This window comes from Pinus tabuliformis, chromosome J, assembly GCF_031772625.1.
Source record: "Pinus tabuliformis cultivar Carrire ecotype Pingquan chromosome J, CPIR1, whole genome shotgun sequence".
Lineage (NCBI taxonomy): Eukaryota > Viridiplantae > Streptophyta > Pinopsida > Pinales > Pinaceae > Pinus > Pinus tabuliformis.
In genome coordinates, this window is record NC_142295.1 from 1,199,304,025 (window position 1) to 1,199,323,445 (window position 19,421).

The window sequence follows — 19,421 nt, forward strand, 5'->3', positions numbered from 1 at the left end:
TAATTAATGTTTAATTAATATTTATTAATGATACATTAAGTTTGGAATTATTTATATAATAATTATTTTTTCTATGTAAAAATTATATATTTAAAAATTAGCATATGTTTAATTATTTATTGTATGTAGAAATTATATATGTACTTGCCATTTCCTTGCCGTTTCTGGATCCTGGTTTTTCAAAAAATTGGCGGATCCGGATCTGAAAGCTGATAACTTAGGGAAAATCAAAATTGGAGGATCCGGATCTGAATCTTGGTAACTTAGGGAAAATGGGCTTTTGAGGGACTATAAGTCGTTTTTTTGACCCCAAAAGTGGGTCCTAGGATAATGCTGAATCTTTGAAGATGAATTTTGAGTAGTCACACGCCCCAGACATTTGCTAAGGCCACTTATTTACATCATTACATAGAAAATAATTAAAAAATCCCGTTGTGTGGGAAATTTTTAATTATTAAAAAATCCTACATAGACCTAGCCAAATTCCACGAAATTTTTTGTGTGATCTAGTGTGGTAATATACATCCTACTTAGGGGCTCGACCTTCAAATTGTCACCCTGGATTTGGGGTAAAAAGTGAGTGAAAAAACCTAGAAAATTATCTGCCTTTGAAAAAGAAGGGATAATTAACCAGGAAAAAAGAACATTCCAAGGTGTACTCGTTCACTGATCGAGTCCCAACATCCTAGGCTTGTTACAGACTCAAAAACTCATCATTACTAGTATCACTTGTTACAATTTTCCACAGGGTGTGGAATCTGGGTACAAGAAAGATGATGAGAAGATAAAAGTAGAGTTAAAAAACTTTGTTGATTGATGATATCTGATGGTACAAGTGTCTTTGGATCATCCTTGGGCATGGAGTCTTTCATTTAATCATCAGGTGCCACCCCAGTGGTCAACAAGTTTAAAAGCTGGCACTGCTAGCATTTTTGTGGATCGGCCAGAATGAGATAAGTTGATATCCAGAAACTGAATATTGAATAAGTCCTTCAATTGCAACAACAGTGATGTCCAGATTTTGGTTCATGTTTGACTAATTTATTGAAAAGGCACATCGTTGTTTATGAAACTGTCTTTTTGTCTACATTTTGTCTTCTGTAGTCTGGGGTTTGGTAGTGATTCCAGGCAGTTTTATTATTATGGAAGGGTGACTGCTTCAGTGTGCTCTGTATTATATGTTACAGAAAAGGCAGTGAGTTTGCTGGAAAAACAAAATGTACAAACACAAAGTTTCATATTTCTTGATTAATTTGATTAAAAATATATGTTTGAATAGACATATTTAACTTTTGTTGCTTACTGTGCCTGGATGTGGTTAGTTTAAAATAGCACTGCCTGTATTTGTGCCTCAACCAGAATTGGATGAGTTAAAATCCTTTAAAAAATTGGTATCCAGAAACTAAATATCGAAAAAATCCTTCAATGCCAACAACCATAACATTCATATTTTGGTTCATGTCCAACTAATTTGTTGAAATGGCACCATGTTGTTTATGGAACTGTCTTTTTGTCTATATTTTGTCTGTTGTCCCTGGGAGCTTGGGAATGTTCATAAGTGGCTTTATTATTATGGAAGGGCATTTGCTTCCGCATGATCTATAAGATGTGCTACAGAAAGGGCAATGTGTTAATATCTAGTCTTGGAAAAGCAAATTAGTATACACATAATTTACTTTTTTCTTTAACTACTGTAGCCTTTAACAGTGCTGATGAGTTTGTATTTTGGTTTCAAACAGAGATCAGGCTATGAGGTGTATCTCTTAGAAGCTCCTTACAAGGACCCTGCGGTGTGTAACAAATCACCTGTTTTTACTGAGCATTTTTTACTAAAGTTTGATCCATGCATAAATAAAAGAAAGTATTATTGTGCTTTGGGGAAGCCTTTTTGATTTTCAGAAATGGTGATGTTATAAGACAATTTTTAATTGGCAGTAAAGTTTCTATCCCCTAATCACACCAAGTTGTAACATGCTTCTGTGCTGAAAATAGGGATGTGCAGCTCGGAATGTGCATAACTTTAGTGCTGATAAAGTACAAGAAATGGCAGATCATTGGGAAGCTGCGCCTCCACTTTACTTACAACTTGACATATCGGTAAGTTTATTTATGTTGCTTTTGGTCTGGCTGTTGTATTTTTGAAAAACTTTATATAGTAATATATACTTGCCACAGCTTTGGCCTTGGCATGTTTACTACATGGCAGTGCTTTGGATATTATGCGTCTAGTGGCATCTATGCGAGGACACAATATTTTATTCTTTTCTAGCATTTATTTACATGTCTTTGGGATGAATTTGTCTGAATTGAACCTCTATTTCATTTGCAGACATTATTTCGTGGGGACGACTTAAATGCACAAGATATCACAGAGGTAAAATTGTTTGCATTAAAACTTTCATTTTGATTTAAAGTACATGTCATTAAATCCTTCATATTACTGATAAATCTGATTCCGGGTCTGTATAAACATGGGAGAAATTAGGGTGTGTCACTTATAACCATTGACAACATGGCTTGAAGTGATGCCACTTAGTATGTAAAATATGAGCAATATCTTCTAGTTCAATTTATATTTCTTGAATCTGTATGGAATCCCTGAAGTAGTTCTACTTTGTACAAGGTATAGAGATGGGGCTCCATTTTCCAACAAGATCAATGATTGCTTCTAGAATAATTATTTTTGAAGACATGGATTGCTAATTAGATTCTAACAAGGCAGTCTTTAGCTTACTGTCCGACTACTTATTTTGGGGATAGAAATTAGTATTTAGCTTTCATTGTTTAAGGGTTTAGCTATTGGCATGATGTATCAATATTCATAATTTGCATACATTGCTAATGTTTCTATTTCTCCCAGGTTGAGATGGATACAGATGATGTAGAACATGGTGTGGAAGACCATGATGAATCTTTCATGACAGATTCAGGGAAGAAAGATTCACCTTCTGACTTTTCAGTGCAAGTGCAAATTGGTGAGTAGTTTTAACTGCAGTCTTCTATATGATTTTTAATTGTGCTTGTTTTGTTTATTTGGGAACAATGCTACACCAAGGTTTCAGAAAGGGGGCTGGGTGGTGGGCGATGAGTTTGAGGGATGGCTGCAGAGAGCCCCTGAATTTTAGGGGACGGAACAGGGGAGAACACCCTGAATAATGCATATTCATATACAGTATATTTATTGAATTAATGATTTTCTCAAGTATATGAAATTTGGGTGTAAATATATTTTGATTAGATATTGAAGAACTATTTAGCATTTACTAAAGGTTTTACAATACAAACTAGTCTTCTTGCAGATATAGACACATCATGGGTTGTTACTTATTATCATTTTGCACAGGTACTTTAGTTTTCTTACCCATACATTGCAATCATTATTGAGAATGTTAGGCTGTTAGTTAAATTTATACATCCTTCCATGCTCAAAGTCATTGCCAATTTGAAGAGGCAAGTTGAACCCTTGCTATTTGCATCTGCATGAGTTTAGTCAATGTTTTAAAACTCCAACGCCGACTCCGACTCGGCTGAGGGTCGACTCTGACTCGGTATCGACTCGGCCGACTCAATTTCAATGACTCGGTCGTTGTAAAAAATACATTAAATATTTATTTTTTTATAAAAAACATAATTTTAGAGATTTTCGTTCATGTTTCCAAGCACACAGCATCAGAATATAGAGAGAAGACAACATATGATCAAAGTAGGCTCATGAATATATCCATTATATCAAAATGGCACCCAGTGTATTGTCTAATACAGACATGATGATGATATCAGATATAGAGATCGAAACAAAAACACATAGCCAAGGAGGCTAGAAATGGCCTCTACAACAAAAGTAAACTGTGACCAGTACTACTGGCTACTGCTAGAGGAGCCAACATCATCTAGCTCAACCTCTGAATCAGAGTCAGACAGGGAAGCCCATGGCTCTCCTCATCATCATCTCCAAGTGCAACTGTAGAACTGGTAGCACTAGCAAGATGTGCAGCTGATGGCTGCTGAGATAAATGAGATATGCACTTCCCTCGTGGCTGAGCAGAGGAAGCGCCTGCAACTGGAGGACTTGGGGTTGGCCCCGAGGCTGGTACAAGTGGATCTGCATTCAACTGAATATTATGTTCGAGTGATGCCTCCACCTGTAAATCCAAATCAGGATCCTCATCAGAACCAAACTCTACTGGATGACTCTCCACTACCCAATCTGATGTTGGATCAATGTCTTCCAACGCAATGGGATCTAAATCAGGTCTTTTGTTCAGCAATTGGTTGCGTTTGAGCCGAAGGTTGTATTGGACATAGACTAGATCATTTAACCGTTTTTGATCCAAATGGTTTCTCTTCTTCATGTGAATCCTCTCAAAGGCAGAGCAATTGCACTCACACCTAGTAGCACCGCAAGTTTGACTCAAAATACGAATTGCAAACTTCTGAAATTGAGGACAGTGGCTACCAAAATCCTCCCACCATTGTGCTGCAAAAAACATAGGAGTGTAATGAGTTAGCTCAACAAAATTACAGATTATATTCAACTTTCAAATTATAAACAATTTAACAAAATAAGTATTAAGAATTTGAAAATTGAAATTTCTATTTACGTGGCTCATCTGCTTCCCTTGCAATCTTTGCTAGGTTCTTCCCAAAGGTACTTGTGGCTTTGCTGAAGGTTGTGACCTGTCGGTGTATCTCCAGCTAATCACACTCCAATGGGATCATGCGATCAATGCAGTCAGTCAATCCATCTCTAACCTCCCCCCTCAAAGCTCGTGCCGTCAGAGCTTTATAATGATATCGTGGGTTCAAAAAATACCTAGCTGCATGTATAGGGCGATGGAGTTAATTGTTCCATCTTTCATCAATGATTGCCCAAATGGGCCCATACTTAGCCACTTTATCCTTGTATGCCCTCTTAACTTTATCCTTGTATGCCCTCTTAATTTGCTCCTTTGCCTGATCCATAGCCTCGTAAATGAAGCCCATTGCCAATCTTTCCCCATCCACCAATCACAACACCTTAACCAGTGGCTCAACAACCTTCACAATCTGTGCTGCCTTTCTCCAAATTATTTCTTCATTAACTTTCTTTTTCAATTCTTTGCCATCCTGTTTGTGAGACCACTGACTTTGATTACATTCATCACTGGGAAATATCTTTTGCAAGTTTCTATGTTGTGAAAACATAGATTGCAATGTCAAAAAATGAGTAGCAAATCTAGTGATGGCAGGCCTAATAATATCCCTGCTCCCTGTGTGTCTCCTCATAAGGCTCAAAATCCATGAATGATTGTAGATAAATTTTATTATGCTTTTGGCATTATCTACAGTGTTTTTGACTCAATCTAATTTGCCAATATCCTCAAGCATGAGGTCTATGCAATGTGCAACACATGGGGTCCAAAATATGGTTTTGTGTTTTTTCTGTAACAATTTACCAACAAGAACATAGTTAGAGGCATTATCTGTGATGACTTGAACAACATTAGCCACCCCCACCTCCTCAACAACCTCATCCAATAGCTGAAACAACAATTGTCCATCTTTCACCCTATCAGATGCATCAATTGATTTTAGAAACATGGTTTCCTGTGGGCAGAAGATAAGAAAGTTTATGATGGTACGGTTCCTTTGATCATTCCATCCATCTAACATGATGGTACATCCTGTTTTTTGCCCATGAGTCCTTGAAATCTTTTATATACTCATTAATGGAGGCAATTTCTTTCTGCAAACGATATACCCCCCTTATCTTATGCATAGTAGGGCCTTTGAAGCCTTTTCCAGCAACATGTATGACATCAAACATAGGCTCATAATATGGTGAATGGGAAGCGTTGAAGGGGATATTAGCATCATACCACCATCTACATATGTAATCACAAGCATCTCAATTCTTTCTTCCAATGGTCATCTAAAGTGGGTTGCAAAGTTCCACTAGCTTGAGGACCATGTGCATTTGATGGAGACAAAGGTGTGACAGTGAAATAATTTTTGATATTCATATCACCCTTCTTTTTCATTTTACCTTTACCCTTTTCTTGAATAGACTCCAAAGAGGGAGGAACATATCGGAATGGGTTGGATGCATCAGTACAAGGGATAGAAGAAAAACCCTCAAAATCAAAATGGGGGTTGCTAGCCATCATTTGTTGTATACTCCTCTTCCTCCTAATTTCAGCCTCTAATTCTTTTTGCCTAGCCTTTTCTTCTTTAAACTTCTCAAAGTTGGCTAACAAATCCTTCCTAATCTCTCCAATTTCTGGTGATTCACATGGAATAATTTGGCCTCTAATCCCTGCGAAGTGTTGTTTCAGCCTATTAATGCCCCCAAAACCTTAATCTTTCTATGGAAAAATTTGCAATGCATTTGACTATCAACCATTTCAACATATGCCCAACCAACATCTTTTACTCTAGGTGCCATTTTTTCACTTGGAAATCAAAGAAAAAAAATCTGAAAGTGAAAACAAAAAAAATAGCATTGCTTCAATGTTCATTTCTTTCACAAAAACACTCTTTTCAATTTCCAGATTTGCAAAAAAAAAATAAATAAGCAAAAACAAATTTTTAGAAGTGAAAAAAAATACCTCTAGGCACAAACTACCTCCTCAAAGTTGCTTCAAAAACCAACTCCTCAATGCAGCTCCAATGACTGCCCAGGAAGCTCCTCACTCCTGCTACAATGCTTGCCCAAGACTCCTCACTGCTGCTTCAAAAACAAACTCAACAACTCCTCACAAACTCTGACTCAAATTCTCACTCAAATGCAATGAGATGGCTGGGAGGAAATGAGAGGGGTCGGGTGGGTTTTATAGGGTTTAGGAGATGGGAATGGACCCCAAAGAACCCAAAGGCAGATTATAGTTGGCTTTGGGGTCCCCAAAAATTAAATTAAAAAAAAAACGCTGCTGAAATGAGTTGACTGGCCGCTCTTACCGAGTTGGCTTGGACTCGGTCGAGCTGGCTGGGTTGTTACCGAGCCGGTCGAGTCGTTAGCCAACTCGGCCGACTGGTCCGGTTCAATGGCTGTTTCGACTCGGTTGGCATGTGACTGGATTGACTTGGCCTGACTCGACGATTTTTTAAAACAGATAGTTTAGTCGATAGTTAGCTAAATATTTACAGTTTGTTTAGCATAGCTATAACAAGGTTCTAGATTTGTTTATATGTCATTTGCAATAATAGTTTTGTTATGTATCTTAGCCCCTTAAACCATACAAACATTGTTTGTCATTTTTCAATACCACATCCAATGAGGAAAAAGAGCAACAAAAAACTATGGTCTTTGTAGAGCAGTTACTGTCACAACAGATGCATATTAAAACTAAATGCATGTTTCTCAAGAGCATGATATCCTAAAATTCTTCACCATTTCCAGGTTAGATACAAAGGTCGAGTCCATTTAGATGGGTAACTTAAAAATTTGCATAGAGTTCCAGTCCTTTGTAGAGCAGTACATAGATGCATGTTAAAGCCAAGTGCATAGTTCTCGAGACTTAAGGTCCAGGTTCAACGTTTTGCATGATAAGCCCAGGGTTCAACATCATTGCCAAGTCAGATACATAGTTCGAGTCCATTTAAGCAGAAAATTCAAAAATTAATTGTTGTAGGCTCAAATTTATGAGATATTATTCGTGCACTGTTTTATAAACCATTGGACGAAATGGATTTTAGCTTGATTCACCAACTCAATTTGGTACTAAAGATGCAATCAATATTAACAATCTTCCTATTTCATGTCTTATAGTAGAACAATTCGAGTTGTAAAAAGAATATGCAAAATGTCACTTCTTTTGAAGAAAACTTAGTGTAGATGTTAGCTTTTGGTAGCAATGGACATGTATTCTAGTCTCTAGTTTTTGGTAGTAGCGGATGTGTTCTAGTCTCTAGTTTTTGATAGCAGCGGACATGTGTTCTTAGCCATCGTTTGAGATTAGATCATGGCCGTTGGTTGCTCAAATAGAGATTATAAGAGCAAGTCGATGGGGCTTTGGAGATCATTCAGAGACAACGAATTGCAGTGATAGCAAGAGCGTAGAGGGAGACACCAACATTGGGGTATCAACAGAGAGATTGTGAAGAGAATTTCCAGAGAAATTCTCCATTGAGATTCCAACATTCCAGGAGAGGAAGGGAGGCCGAATTATTCTACAGTGAGGCTGTACTAGATAGTGTGAATTAGCGAGTGCATAGAGTTGGGCAGCGAATCGATTTCTAGTTGTTGGAGATAGGTGCCAGAGGAAGTACGAGTTGCTTAGTAGATTTGCAGGAGGCAAAGATCATTGCCAAAGCTGCTTTTCAGAGGCAGTGCGAGTTCCAAAGAGGGCCACACGCATTTCCAATTTAGCCAGTGCGTGTAGCAGGGAGGGAGTGCGAATTGCACTGAGGTGGCTGAGTTAATTTTGCAGAAGGAAACTTTGTATTTTAGATCGATTTTGCCAGTGGAGGTATTGTATGTTGAAGCTTTGTCAATGAGAGGCAAGATGATTGTATTTCTCAATTTTGATAAAGAATTAATAATAAAACCTTCATCTACAAAACTGGTTTTCCCCGCAATTGGGGTTTTTCCAGGGACAATTTGTCCAAAAATACTAGTGTCAATTATTTTGTGTGTGCATTATTTCTCAGTTCTTGTATTCATTTGTGAAGACTGCAGTAGTGAATTAATCGTTATTTGTTGTAATTAGATTTCTAAAGACAAACAATCTCCATTAGGTAGAAGATTAAATTCCTGCAAAGGAAATTCACATCGTATCAGAGCAAATCTAAGCGCAGAGGGTTTGCAGGAGTAAATCAACGTAGGGCACAAGAAGAGAAAGTTGAGGGTTTATAGTGCAATTTATTTTTCTACAAATTTATTTGGGTTTCTCTATATTTCTAGATTTGTAAAGATCGCTGCAATAGGTTTGAGAGATCAGGACAGGTTGGATGGAGCCTCCAACTTTGGCATGTGGAAGGCTAGAATGTTATTCCTATTGGATGAGTATGGATTGAAGGAGTATGCGTAGAATGTTATTTCCGTACTGACAGATCCATAACAGTTGGTCACAAACAGAGAGGAGAATGCCAAAGTTAAGAGGATTATCCTTGATGGAGTGAAGGACCATATTGTTCCGCATATTGCAGAGCCAAACATAACAAAGAAGATGTGGGACACAATTATTAATTTGTACTAGAATCCTATAGATAAAAGGAATTTGATTCTTTGAGACAAACCGAGGACCATAAAGATGCATAAGGGTGAGGACATTGTATCCTATCTTACTAGAGATGGATTAGCTACAGTGGGGGACAAGCCAAGTGATGATGAGCTAGTGCGAATAACATTGAATGGGTTTTTCAAGGAGTGGAGTGTTCATCCAAGTGATCAATGGGAAAGATACACTTTTAGGTTGGGATCACGTATGGAGTGACTTCACTCAGGAGGAGCTTGGGCTCAACTTGGTCAATGGCGCTAACAACAATGACAAAGCATCGAAGGTAGAAGAGGAGCAGGAAAATGTAGCCCTAGTAAGAAAAGGGAAGGTGATGAAGGGATCCAGTGAGGGATAAGGCTCAAAAGGAGATAAGAAGAAGAAAGCGCTGAATAAGGTCAAGTGTTTTGGTTGCGAACAACACACTATGTTTGCCAATGTCCTAACCAAAAGAAGGAAAACAAGGGATAGCAGACAACAACTTCAACAGACATTGAGGATTTGTCTTCTAGGTTGGAAGATGAATTCGTTCTCATAGCGTGTCTCTCTAGCTCCACGTCCACAAGAGCTTGGTATAGTGATAGTGGAGCATTAGCACATATGATCAGGGTTAGAGACTATTTCTCTAGTTACAAAGAAGAGGAGATGGACTTCTAGATACAAATGGGAGACAAGATGAAATTTACTCTAGTTGGGAGAGGTACCATCAACATTCAGAAGGAGTCAGGCAAGAGCAACAATGTTAAAGATGTGCTGCATGTGCCAGGTTTGGGCATGAACCTGATTTCAGTTTTTTGCACTATAGGATAAAGGGTACGATGTTTATTTCGTGCGACAAAAGGTGTACATCAAGCACTAGAGTTGGAAGAAAGTCAAACGTGTTCGAAGCAACAAGTTGTACAAGTTGCAGTTCGATTCTCCAAAGGCACTGATTAGCAATAGTAGTAGCAGTAATAGTGACAGAGACTTGGGAGATCTATGGCATAGGAGGATGAAACATTTACATCATGGAGAACTGAAGTTGCTCAGGGAGACCATGACAAGAGTTCCAAAATTGAGCACGGAACATTATGGTGTGTGCATAAGGTGTGTACTTGGGAAGTTCGCAAAAGCAATGTTCCCAATGAGTGACAACAGAGCTAGTGGTGTGTTTCAGTTGATATACTCAGACATTTGTGGCCCGTTGTCTACTAGATCTCTCTGGGGTTATGAATATTTTGTAACCTTCATCGATGACTACTCTAGAAAAACTTGGGTCTATTTTTTGAAGGCAAAGGATGGGGTCTTCAATCGCTTCCAAGAGTTCAAGGCTCTTGTGGAGAACATGATGGGTAAAAAGATCAAGGTGCTTCATACAGATAATGGAGGTGAGTACACAGATAAAGCCTTCACAGGGTTCTATGCGAAGGAGGGCATCAGGAGAGAGTGGACAACTCCATACAACCCACAACATAATGGGGTTGCGTAGTAGAAAAATAAAGCGATTGTTGGGGCAACTAGGGAAATGCTATATGACTAGGATATGCCTAAGTTTCTATGGGCAAAGGCATGTAGCACAACAATGTATATACAAAACATGGTTCCTCACATAGCAGTGGCGAAGATAACACCGGAGGAGGTCTTCGCAGGAAGAAGCCAGAGGTCGAGCACTTCAAAATCTTTGGCATTGTAGCTGATTGTCATGTGCCAGATGATAAACACACCAAATTGGATCAGACTACAGAGAAGGGCTATTTTGTTGGCTACAACGAAATGTCCAAGGCATACATAATCTATATTCTTGGTAGCATGAGGATCATTGTGAGATGAGACGTGAAGTTCTAGGAAGAGAAAGCCTTCATGAGATCTCACGAGTTGCCAATAGATGATTAGAGTGGGCAAACAAAAGCTCTGAGGTGTGAGCAACAACCGTAGGGACAACAAAGTACTAATATAGTTACCTGTACGAGCACTAGCTCAGGTACAGGTGGTCCTATGAGTTCACATCAGACGAAGCAATATGGGTAGGATGAGGAGCATGAAGCTCCAACAACCACCAGTGGAAGGAGTAGAGAGGTTCTTCAGACATTAAAGGATGCACAAGAGTTTGTTGGAGCTCTTAGGGCGAGCACCAAAGAGCACAAACAACTAGAAAAGTACAAGGCGCTGGTGACAAAGGTTGTTGATAGAGATCCTTCCAGTTATTAGGAGGCTGCACAACATCAGGCATGGCAGGATGCTATGGTGGAGGAGTACAACTCCATCATGATCAATGATGTATGGAAGGTCTTGCCTAGACCTGTGGATATGTCAGTCGTAGGCTCTCGAGGGATTTATAAGATCAAGTATGCTGCAGATGGTAGCATGGAGAAATATAAGGCTAGGTTCATGGCCAAGGGATATTTGTAGATGGAAGGCATAAGCTATGAGGAAACTTTTGCACCAGTGGCCAGATACACCTCTATTAGGGCCGTGATATCTCTAGTAGCTCAAATGGGATGGTAGATTCACTTGATGGACATCAAGACAACTTTCTTGAACAGGGTGATAGAAGAGGAGGTGTATATCAAACAAGTAGAGGGATTTGAGACACTTGAGAGAGATACACATGTATGCAGGTTGAAGAGAGCCCTATACAGACTCAAACAAGCTCACAGGGCGTGGTATGGTCAGATTGACAACTACTTGCAGCAGATGGGCTTCGTGAAGAGCGATGTAGATTCCAACCATTACTATCTTATAGTAGGGGGTGAGCCACTCATCATAGTATTGTATGTGAATGATCTATTCTTGACAGGGTCATCAGGGCTCATAGAGGTCTACAAGAGGTATGCCAGACGAAGGGGGAGATCTTCCTTGGGCAAGAGAGTTATACTATTGAGATCCTGAAGAGATTCAAGGTGTAGGTCTTTAGAGTCTAGACCTATGTCCATGTCTATGATTACCAATTGGAGGAAGATAGACACATCAGAGGACACAGATGTGGACCCAACCTTGTATAGGCTAGATCTCTCATGTATCTAATCAACACCAGGCTAGACATTTGTTTCGCAGTCAACACTCTGAGTCACTTCAAGGAGTCGAAGTAAGTACATGAGATAACAGAGAGACATGAATTGAGGTATCTGTGTGGTACTATTGAGTAGGGATTGAGATATACTCGAGGTGATGGTGTCAGTTTGATGGGATATATAGATGTAGACTAGGTAGGAAATTTAGTGGATCGGAAAAGCACCTTAGGGTGTTGCTTTAGTGTTGGATAAGGGGTTGTCTCTTGTTGCAGTAGGAAGCAAAAATCCATGGCCCTAAGTTTTGCAGATGCCAAATACATGGTAGCCACATGTGAAGGTATTTGGCTTCAAAAGCTGCTAGTAGGACTGTTTGGTCAGCAATTAGATTAGACCAGTATCTGCTGTGATAATCAAAGTTGCATCAAGCTCTTTGAGAATGCAGTGTTTCATGATAGGTCAAAGCATATCAACGTCATATACCACTTCATTAAAGATTATGTACAATGTGGATCGGTTCGGCTACAGTACGTTCCCACATATCGACAAATTACAGATATTCTCATGAAGACATTGGGTAAGGAAAAGTTTGTCTACTTCAGGGATAAGATGGGAGTAGTGGAGAACACCTTCCTCGCTAAGAGAGAGTGTTAGTTTTTGGTAACAAGGGACAAGTGTTCTAGTCTTTATGGTTTCTATGATGCTAAGGAACACATTTTCTCCAATGCCCAGAAAAGGTTTTGAAAGAAAATGACTTTATTAGATTAATTAACCAATTATTAATTATTTTCCTAAGTCTAGCTTAGGAAAACTAGTTAATTGAATTAGATTAATCGAGGTAAATCAATTTTGCCCTAGAGACATCCGGAAAAGTCACTTGATGGAGTCAAGATGATCTTGGCCATTGATTGAGATTAGATCATGGTCATTGGTTGCTCAATGAGAGATTATAAGAGCGAGTTGATGGGGCTTTGAAGATTATGTGCTCGGAGATACCAACAACGGGGTTTTAGCAGAGAGATTGGGAAGAGAATTTTCAGAGAAATTCTCCAGAGTTTCCAGCATTCCAAGAGAGGGAGGCTGAATTATTCTGCAGCGAGGCTGTACTAGGCAGTGCGAATTAGCCAGTGTGCAGAGCTGGGCAGCAGATTGATTTCCAGTTGCCGGAGATAGGTGCTGGAGGAAGTGCGAGTTGCTTATTAGATTTGTAGGAGGCAAAGATCATTGCCAAAGCTGATTTTCAGAGGCAGTGCAAGTTCCAGAGAGGGCCATACACATTTCCAGTTTAGCAAGTGTGTGTAGTAGGCAGGGAGTGCAGATTGCACTGAGGCTGAGTTAATTTTGCAGAAGGAAACTTTGGTTTCCAGATTGATTTTTCCAGTGGAGATATTGTATGTCAGAGCTTTGCCATTGAGGGGCAAGCTGATTGTATTTCTCAATTTTGCTGAAGAATTAATAATAAAACCCTCATTTGCAGAATTGATTTTTCCCCACATTGGAGTTTTGCCAGAGATAATTTGTCCAAAAATACAGGTGTCAATTATTTTGTGTGTGTGCATTATTTCTCAGTTCCTGTATTTATTTGTGAAGATTGCAGTAGTGAATTAATCATTATTTTCCGCAATTAAATTTCTCAAAGACAAATAAACTCCAGTACGTAGAAGATTGAATTCCGGTTGCTGAAATTAAGGAAATTTCACAGTAGATACATGCTAAAGGTAGCGGCATGTTCCAAGGACTTGGGCCATAGTTAAAGCAGTGATCAACCTGGCATGTTTCCTTCTGAAACTCCTTAAAAGGGACATTGGGGATGTCCTAGTACCTGGTATACTGGGTACCTTGTGATGCAGCTAGGGATGTCCCCATCCATATTTGACTTCTTTGTTTACTGGGGTTGTCAAAAAATGGGACAGTGACATACACAGATGCATTTCCTTGACGTATCCAGCATCCTGGGTACCTTTAGGATGTACCCGGGATAATCTCCTATCAGACAAAGTACTTCAAGTTGACCCTGTTTGCCAGGGCTTTAGTGACTGGAAAAACAATGAAATTTAGTTCTTTCCCACCCATGTTAAGTGCATTAGTGGATGCCGTTTATTAAGCTGATGGGACCTAGTTGCTGTTGTAAATAATAACTTACAGTGTGCTTGTGAAATGTAATTTGTTTGTGATGCAGTATTTGTTATTAATCATTAACCATCAATTGGAAAAGTCCATTTCTAGTTGGCATATTTTTCTATATATGGGGTAGGGTCCCCCATGACAGGGTATACCAGTGATGCACCATCGTGTCCCCTGAATTTTGGATTTTTCTTCAGATGTGCTTGTTATGCATCCCCACATACTGGAAACTTGGTGCAACGTTGGTTGGAAATTGTTTGGAGTTCATGGATATGCCCCATTGCTTGGATGAGAAATGTTTCTGAGTTGAACATCAACTTAAATTTATGCTTAACACAATTAAAAATTATTTGCATTGGAATTTCAACATGGAAGATGGATGTGATGAGCCCTGTCAGGGTGGACACTCCTAAGCAGGGGCTTTCCTCTCAAATCCAGATGAGCCATCTGGCATCAACTCTCTTCTCAATTTTCGGTACGCCCCAGAGGTGACTGATGGCTGTTCTCTGAAAGAACTAGTGGCATATGGGGGCATGCTCCCTAGGATTTGGGACGTGCCTCCACAGTTTGGTGAAATGTTTTTCTATGTTCCCCAAAAGGCGAAATAAAGGGTCAAACATTTTGTTTAAAGTGGGGTTTGTTTTTCATGTGGGGGGAACATGTTAAGTTTTTGAGACCTGCATTGTTCTTTGCTTTAGATAATTGCATTTCATTATATTCACTCCATAGTATTTAAACATCACTGGAAATTATATAGAAAGAACAATGACATCATCATAACAGCAGAATATTAAAGAACATAAGAAGAAAAGCATGCACAAGAGACAGAGATTTGGTCAGAGACCAGGGCAAAAACCCACAAAGGGGGAAAACGCTTCCAAATTCTTCTTCTGTTAGATTGTCATTGAAATTTCAACAGAGAGATACAAAGAACAAACATCTGCTCAGAAACCGTTGCAAGTCTTGTTCACAATTTTGCTTGTGAAGAAGATTAATCAATAACTCTCCATATAGTCATTATAACATTAGTGAGGAACTATGATGCCATACAATGGTGATTTCAAACATACCACTGTGAAACTAAAATACAACTGCGATGCTGTGATGACTGTGCAAAGGAGCTATAGATATCATACTGTTGTGAGTACTATACTGAAACCATCAATATATATGATGCTGCTGGACAGAGGTCACTGTGCTAAGAACCGCAGCCAAAAGCTACAACCATATGACACTGCCAAGGGTCATATGCCACTGCTGAGAACCAACTGTGAATGAGCAAATCGATGCCTGTATAACCAAATCGATGCATGTATAACCCAGAATGATATATAATTCAAAGGTGCCGTCAATAAATGTAGCAAAGATCCATACAAGTGATGTCAACAGGGTCAAATAAAGGGTCAAACATTTTGTTTAAAGTGGGGGATGTTTTGCACATGGGGGGAACATGTTAAGTTTTTGAGACCCACATTGTTTTTTGCTTTAGATAATTGCATTTCATTATATTCACCCCATAGTATTTAAACGTCACTGGAAATTATATAGAAAGAACAATGACATCATCATAACAGCAGAATATTAAAGAACATAAGAAGAAAAGCATGCACAAGAGACGCAGATTTGGTCAGAGACCAGGGCAAAAACCCACAAAGGGGGAAAACCCTTCCAAATTCTTCTTCTATTAGATTGTCATTGAAAGTTCAACAGAGAGATACAAAGAACAAACATCTGCTCAGAAACCCTTGCAAGTCTTGTTCACAACTTCGTTTGTGAACAAGATTCATCAATAACTCTCCATAGAGTCATTATAACATTAGTGAGGAACTATGATGCCATACAACGGTGATTTCAAACATACCACTGTGAAACTGAAATACAACTGCAATGCTGTGATGACTGTGCAAAGGAGCTATAGATATCATACTGTTGTGAGAACTATACTGGAACCATCAATATATATGATGCTGCTGGACAGAGATCACTGTGCTAAGAACTGCAGCCAAAAGATACAACCATATGACACTGCCAAGGGTCATATGCCACTGCTGAGAACCAACTGTGAATGAACAAATCAATGCCTGTATAACTCAGAATGATATACAATGCAAAGGTGTCATCAATAAATGTAACAAAGATCCATACAAGTGATGTCAACAGGGATCCATACATATAATGCAACTGTGGAGCCATAGAGCGAACAACAACTCTACCATATCAGAGGTATCATAGAGTGGGCAGCAGAGATACCATAGTGCGAATAACAGAGGTGCCATGGGAAGATGCCAAGCGCAGCAAAGAGTAGACATATATACCGATACAGAGATGCCACGTAAACAAACACAGAGATGCCATATAACTAATCTGAACAGTGATGCCAAGAATGTGTCAGACAACACAAGATCAAACCCATGCCAAATCCATATTAAATATAGTGAAGCGATTTGAGACCGTGATCATAAGTGCAAAGTCATATATGCCGACCAGAAAACATAGGGCAGGACCCTGAGGCAAATCTTAACCCTTGCGAAATTACAAAGAGAAAGTCTGTTGAAAACATGTCATGCGAATTGCACTTTGAAATAAAATCAATCGGGAATTTATAGTTATTTGCTATTGTCGAAGGGTCACATTCCTTGGAGGAAGCCGACATGAGACCTTGAAACTGACCTTGAAAAATTTGAATTTCACAAACACTTTTTCCTCCAAAGATTAAAGTTGACTTTTGAATATTGATGGCAGGAGACATTTGTTAATTTTAATTCATATTTTCAAAATACAAATTTATGCCAATTTTAATTTTGAATCTCATCTTTGGTAATCAAGGGAAATTCTTCCCGAAGCTGCCCCACAATTTAACAGAATACCTGGGTGCTTGCCCTCTAAATGCAGGATGTCTGGGAGCACCAACTTACCGCTGAAATTTGTGTTAAAAGTATAAAAAAGTAAAAAAAATTGTGGGTAGGGGCTTCTCTCAACAAAAAGGCATCAATTATGAAGAGACATTATGAAGGCCCATGAGATTTGATCTTCGTCCTCCTTCCTTCGCCTAGCCTCTTTCTTCTTCTTCTTTGCTCACTTGATGAGAGAATAAATTGTGTCTCTAGGAGGTGGAGTTCCCTCCTATATATAGGCTTCCAAGGTTATGTCGCTTATGAAGAGACATTTGCTTTGAACACTTGGAGAAAATATTTTCAACTGTAAATCTCATGGGCGTCTTCAACAATCTCTATGCAGAGGAAGATAGTGGGGATGTAGGCCAGGATACCCCAATTTGTTGGAGGATGCTCTAAAGCTCCAACATCTTGTTATTCACGTGTTGTCTCAGATTCTTAATTCCTCTGTGATAGAGAAGAATCGGTCCACATATAGGTTCATTGACTCTTCAAAGAGGAATAGACTTGCCTCTAGGAGAGTAATGAAGCTAGTTGCGGTGCATGGTGCCCTACATAATGCACACAGGAAAACAGTAGAGTACCAGAGGGGACCAGTGACTCGTTGGGATGTGGATCCAGGGGATGCACAGATAGATGAGCAGGAAGGATTGGATTGACCATTTGACTCTTCAAAGAGGAATAGACTTGCCTCTAGGAGAGTAATGAAGCTAGTTGCGGTGCATAGTGCCCTACATAATGCACACAGGAAAACAATAGAGTACCAGAGGGGACCAGTGTCTCGTTGGGATGTGGATCCAGGGGATGCACAGATAGATGAGCAGGAAGGATTGGATTGACCATTTGACTCTTTATTATTTACTGTTTAAGTGTGTACCCAGTGCTCTCTTGAATTTGAATAATTTTATGCTATTTTGTTACAACTTATTTGATGTTTACTTGTCACTGATCAATGTATCTTGAATGTGGATTTATAATTCAATGTGAAATACAATGGTGATTGATGAATCCTGTGTGTATCATTCCCAAATTATAATGATGATTGATCCAATACAATTGGATGCATCATTTATGTTTCCTATCTTCAGTTTTCTATTTTTTTACAATTTTAGAGCTGGGATCCCCTATGCCAAGAACCTTGACATCACCCAGCACACTCGCTAAAATTTGGGGGTTGTCTCCACACAATCCCCTGACATGTTTCATTTCTCCCACATCCCCACACCCTGGAAAGTTGGTGGAACATTGAAAAAACTTAAAATATAATAAAACAGGTGAAAGGAACAGCCTTAAGACCTTCTAACCTTAGCCAATGCTGAGAGCAGTGTATTAAAGTCATGCCTGTAATCTCTTTTTACTTGTTTCACATCTTCATTGTGTTTAGAGAGTTCCAAGTGTGGAAAGTGATTTTCAGTTAAGACTTTTTTTTTTGGTTACATAATTTTTTTTTTTGTTTTACTACTTTTTTTCAATTTATTATTGTGGTATAAATTTTATCTTCTATGGGACAGCCAATTTTTCAACTCTGGACAATTGTTTTGCACTTGGTCAAGAATTCTCATCTTGGAGGAAAGCATCTTGCAGTTGCGGGTTGCTGTTATGAAATATTGGTAGTGGTGTTGACTATTTTTCCCGTGGGTGTTGGCTCATAAGGTAGTAGAGAATGGAGATACTTTTCTTTCAAACCTATCAAATTTGAAATTTCCCGTAATTTTATGCATGGATTTGTTACTGCCCATATCCCATTTCTGGTGTATTCAATTTTTGATGATATTCTGTGCATGAATTTGATACTACCCAGATCCCAGTTATGGTGTATCCAGTTTTTGATGATACAAAACCAGTACTGCATACCCATGTATCAATTCAACCTTTAGGTCCAATGGATTGTCCATCAATTTCTAATCTCAAACGAAAATCAATGTACAAACGCCATCATGTATGGCAATTTGGTAGGCTCATAAGAAACTGGTCGTATTTGTTACTGTTTCTTTAGTTTTAAGTTTGAAGTGGTTTTCAAGTTTCATAAGTGAGCCTGTTTAAGGTGGATACAGTTTTTGATTAGTGGAATTGTTAGTGAATTGGATTTTGAAACCTTGGTTGAGAAATATTGAAGCACTGTTTCTACAAAATGAGAAAATAGTCAGGAATGTTATGTGAGGGGTTTCTGGAAAAACGTTTTGGAAATCTCTCTGAATAGGAAGGAGGGGACGAGGTTAAAT

The 19,421-nt window shown here is 38.9% G+C and overlaps 1 protein-coding gene across 1 annotated transcript in view; it reads left to right on the top strand.

Annotated features, from left to right (window-relative positions):
• LOC149231421 (P-loop containing nucleoside triphosphate hydrolases superfamily protein) overlaps positions 1–19,421 on the top strand; it is a 128,324-nt gene that overhangs the window by 107,058 nt on the left and 1,845 nt on the right. The window contains exons 9-12 of the mRNA XM_089381635.1: positions 1,740–1,790; positions 1,993–2,097; positions 2,330–2,374; positions 2,861–2,975. Coding sequence (XP_089237761.1) covers positions 1,740–1,790; positions 1,993–2,097; positions 2,330–2,374; positions 2,861–2,975 — 316 coding nt within the window. The remainder of the gene's footprint in view (positions 1–1,739; positions 1,791–1,992; positions 2,098–2,329; positions 2,375–2,860; positions 2,976–19,421) is intronic.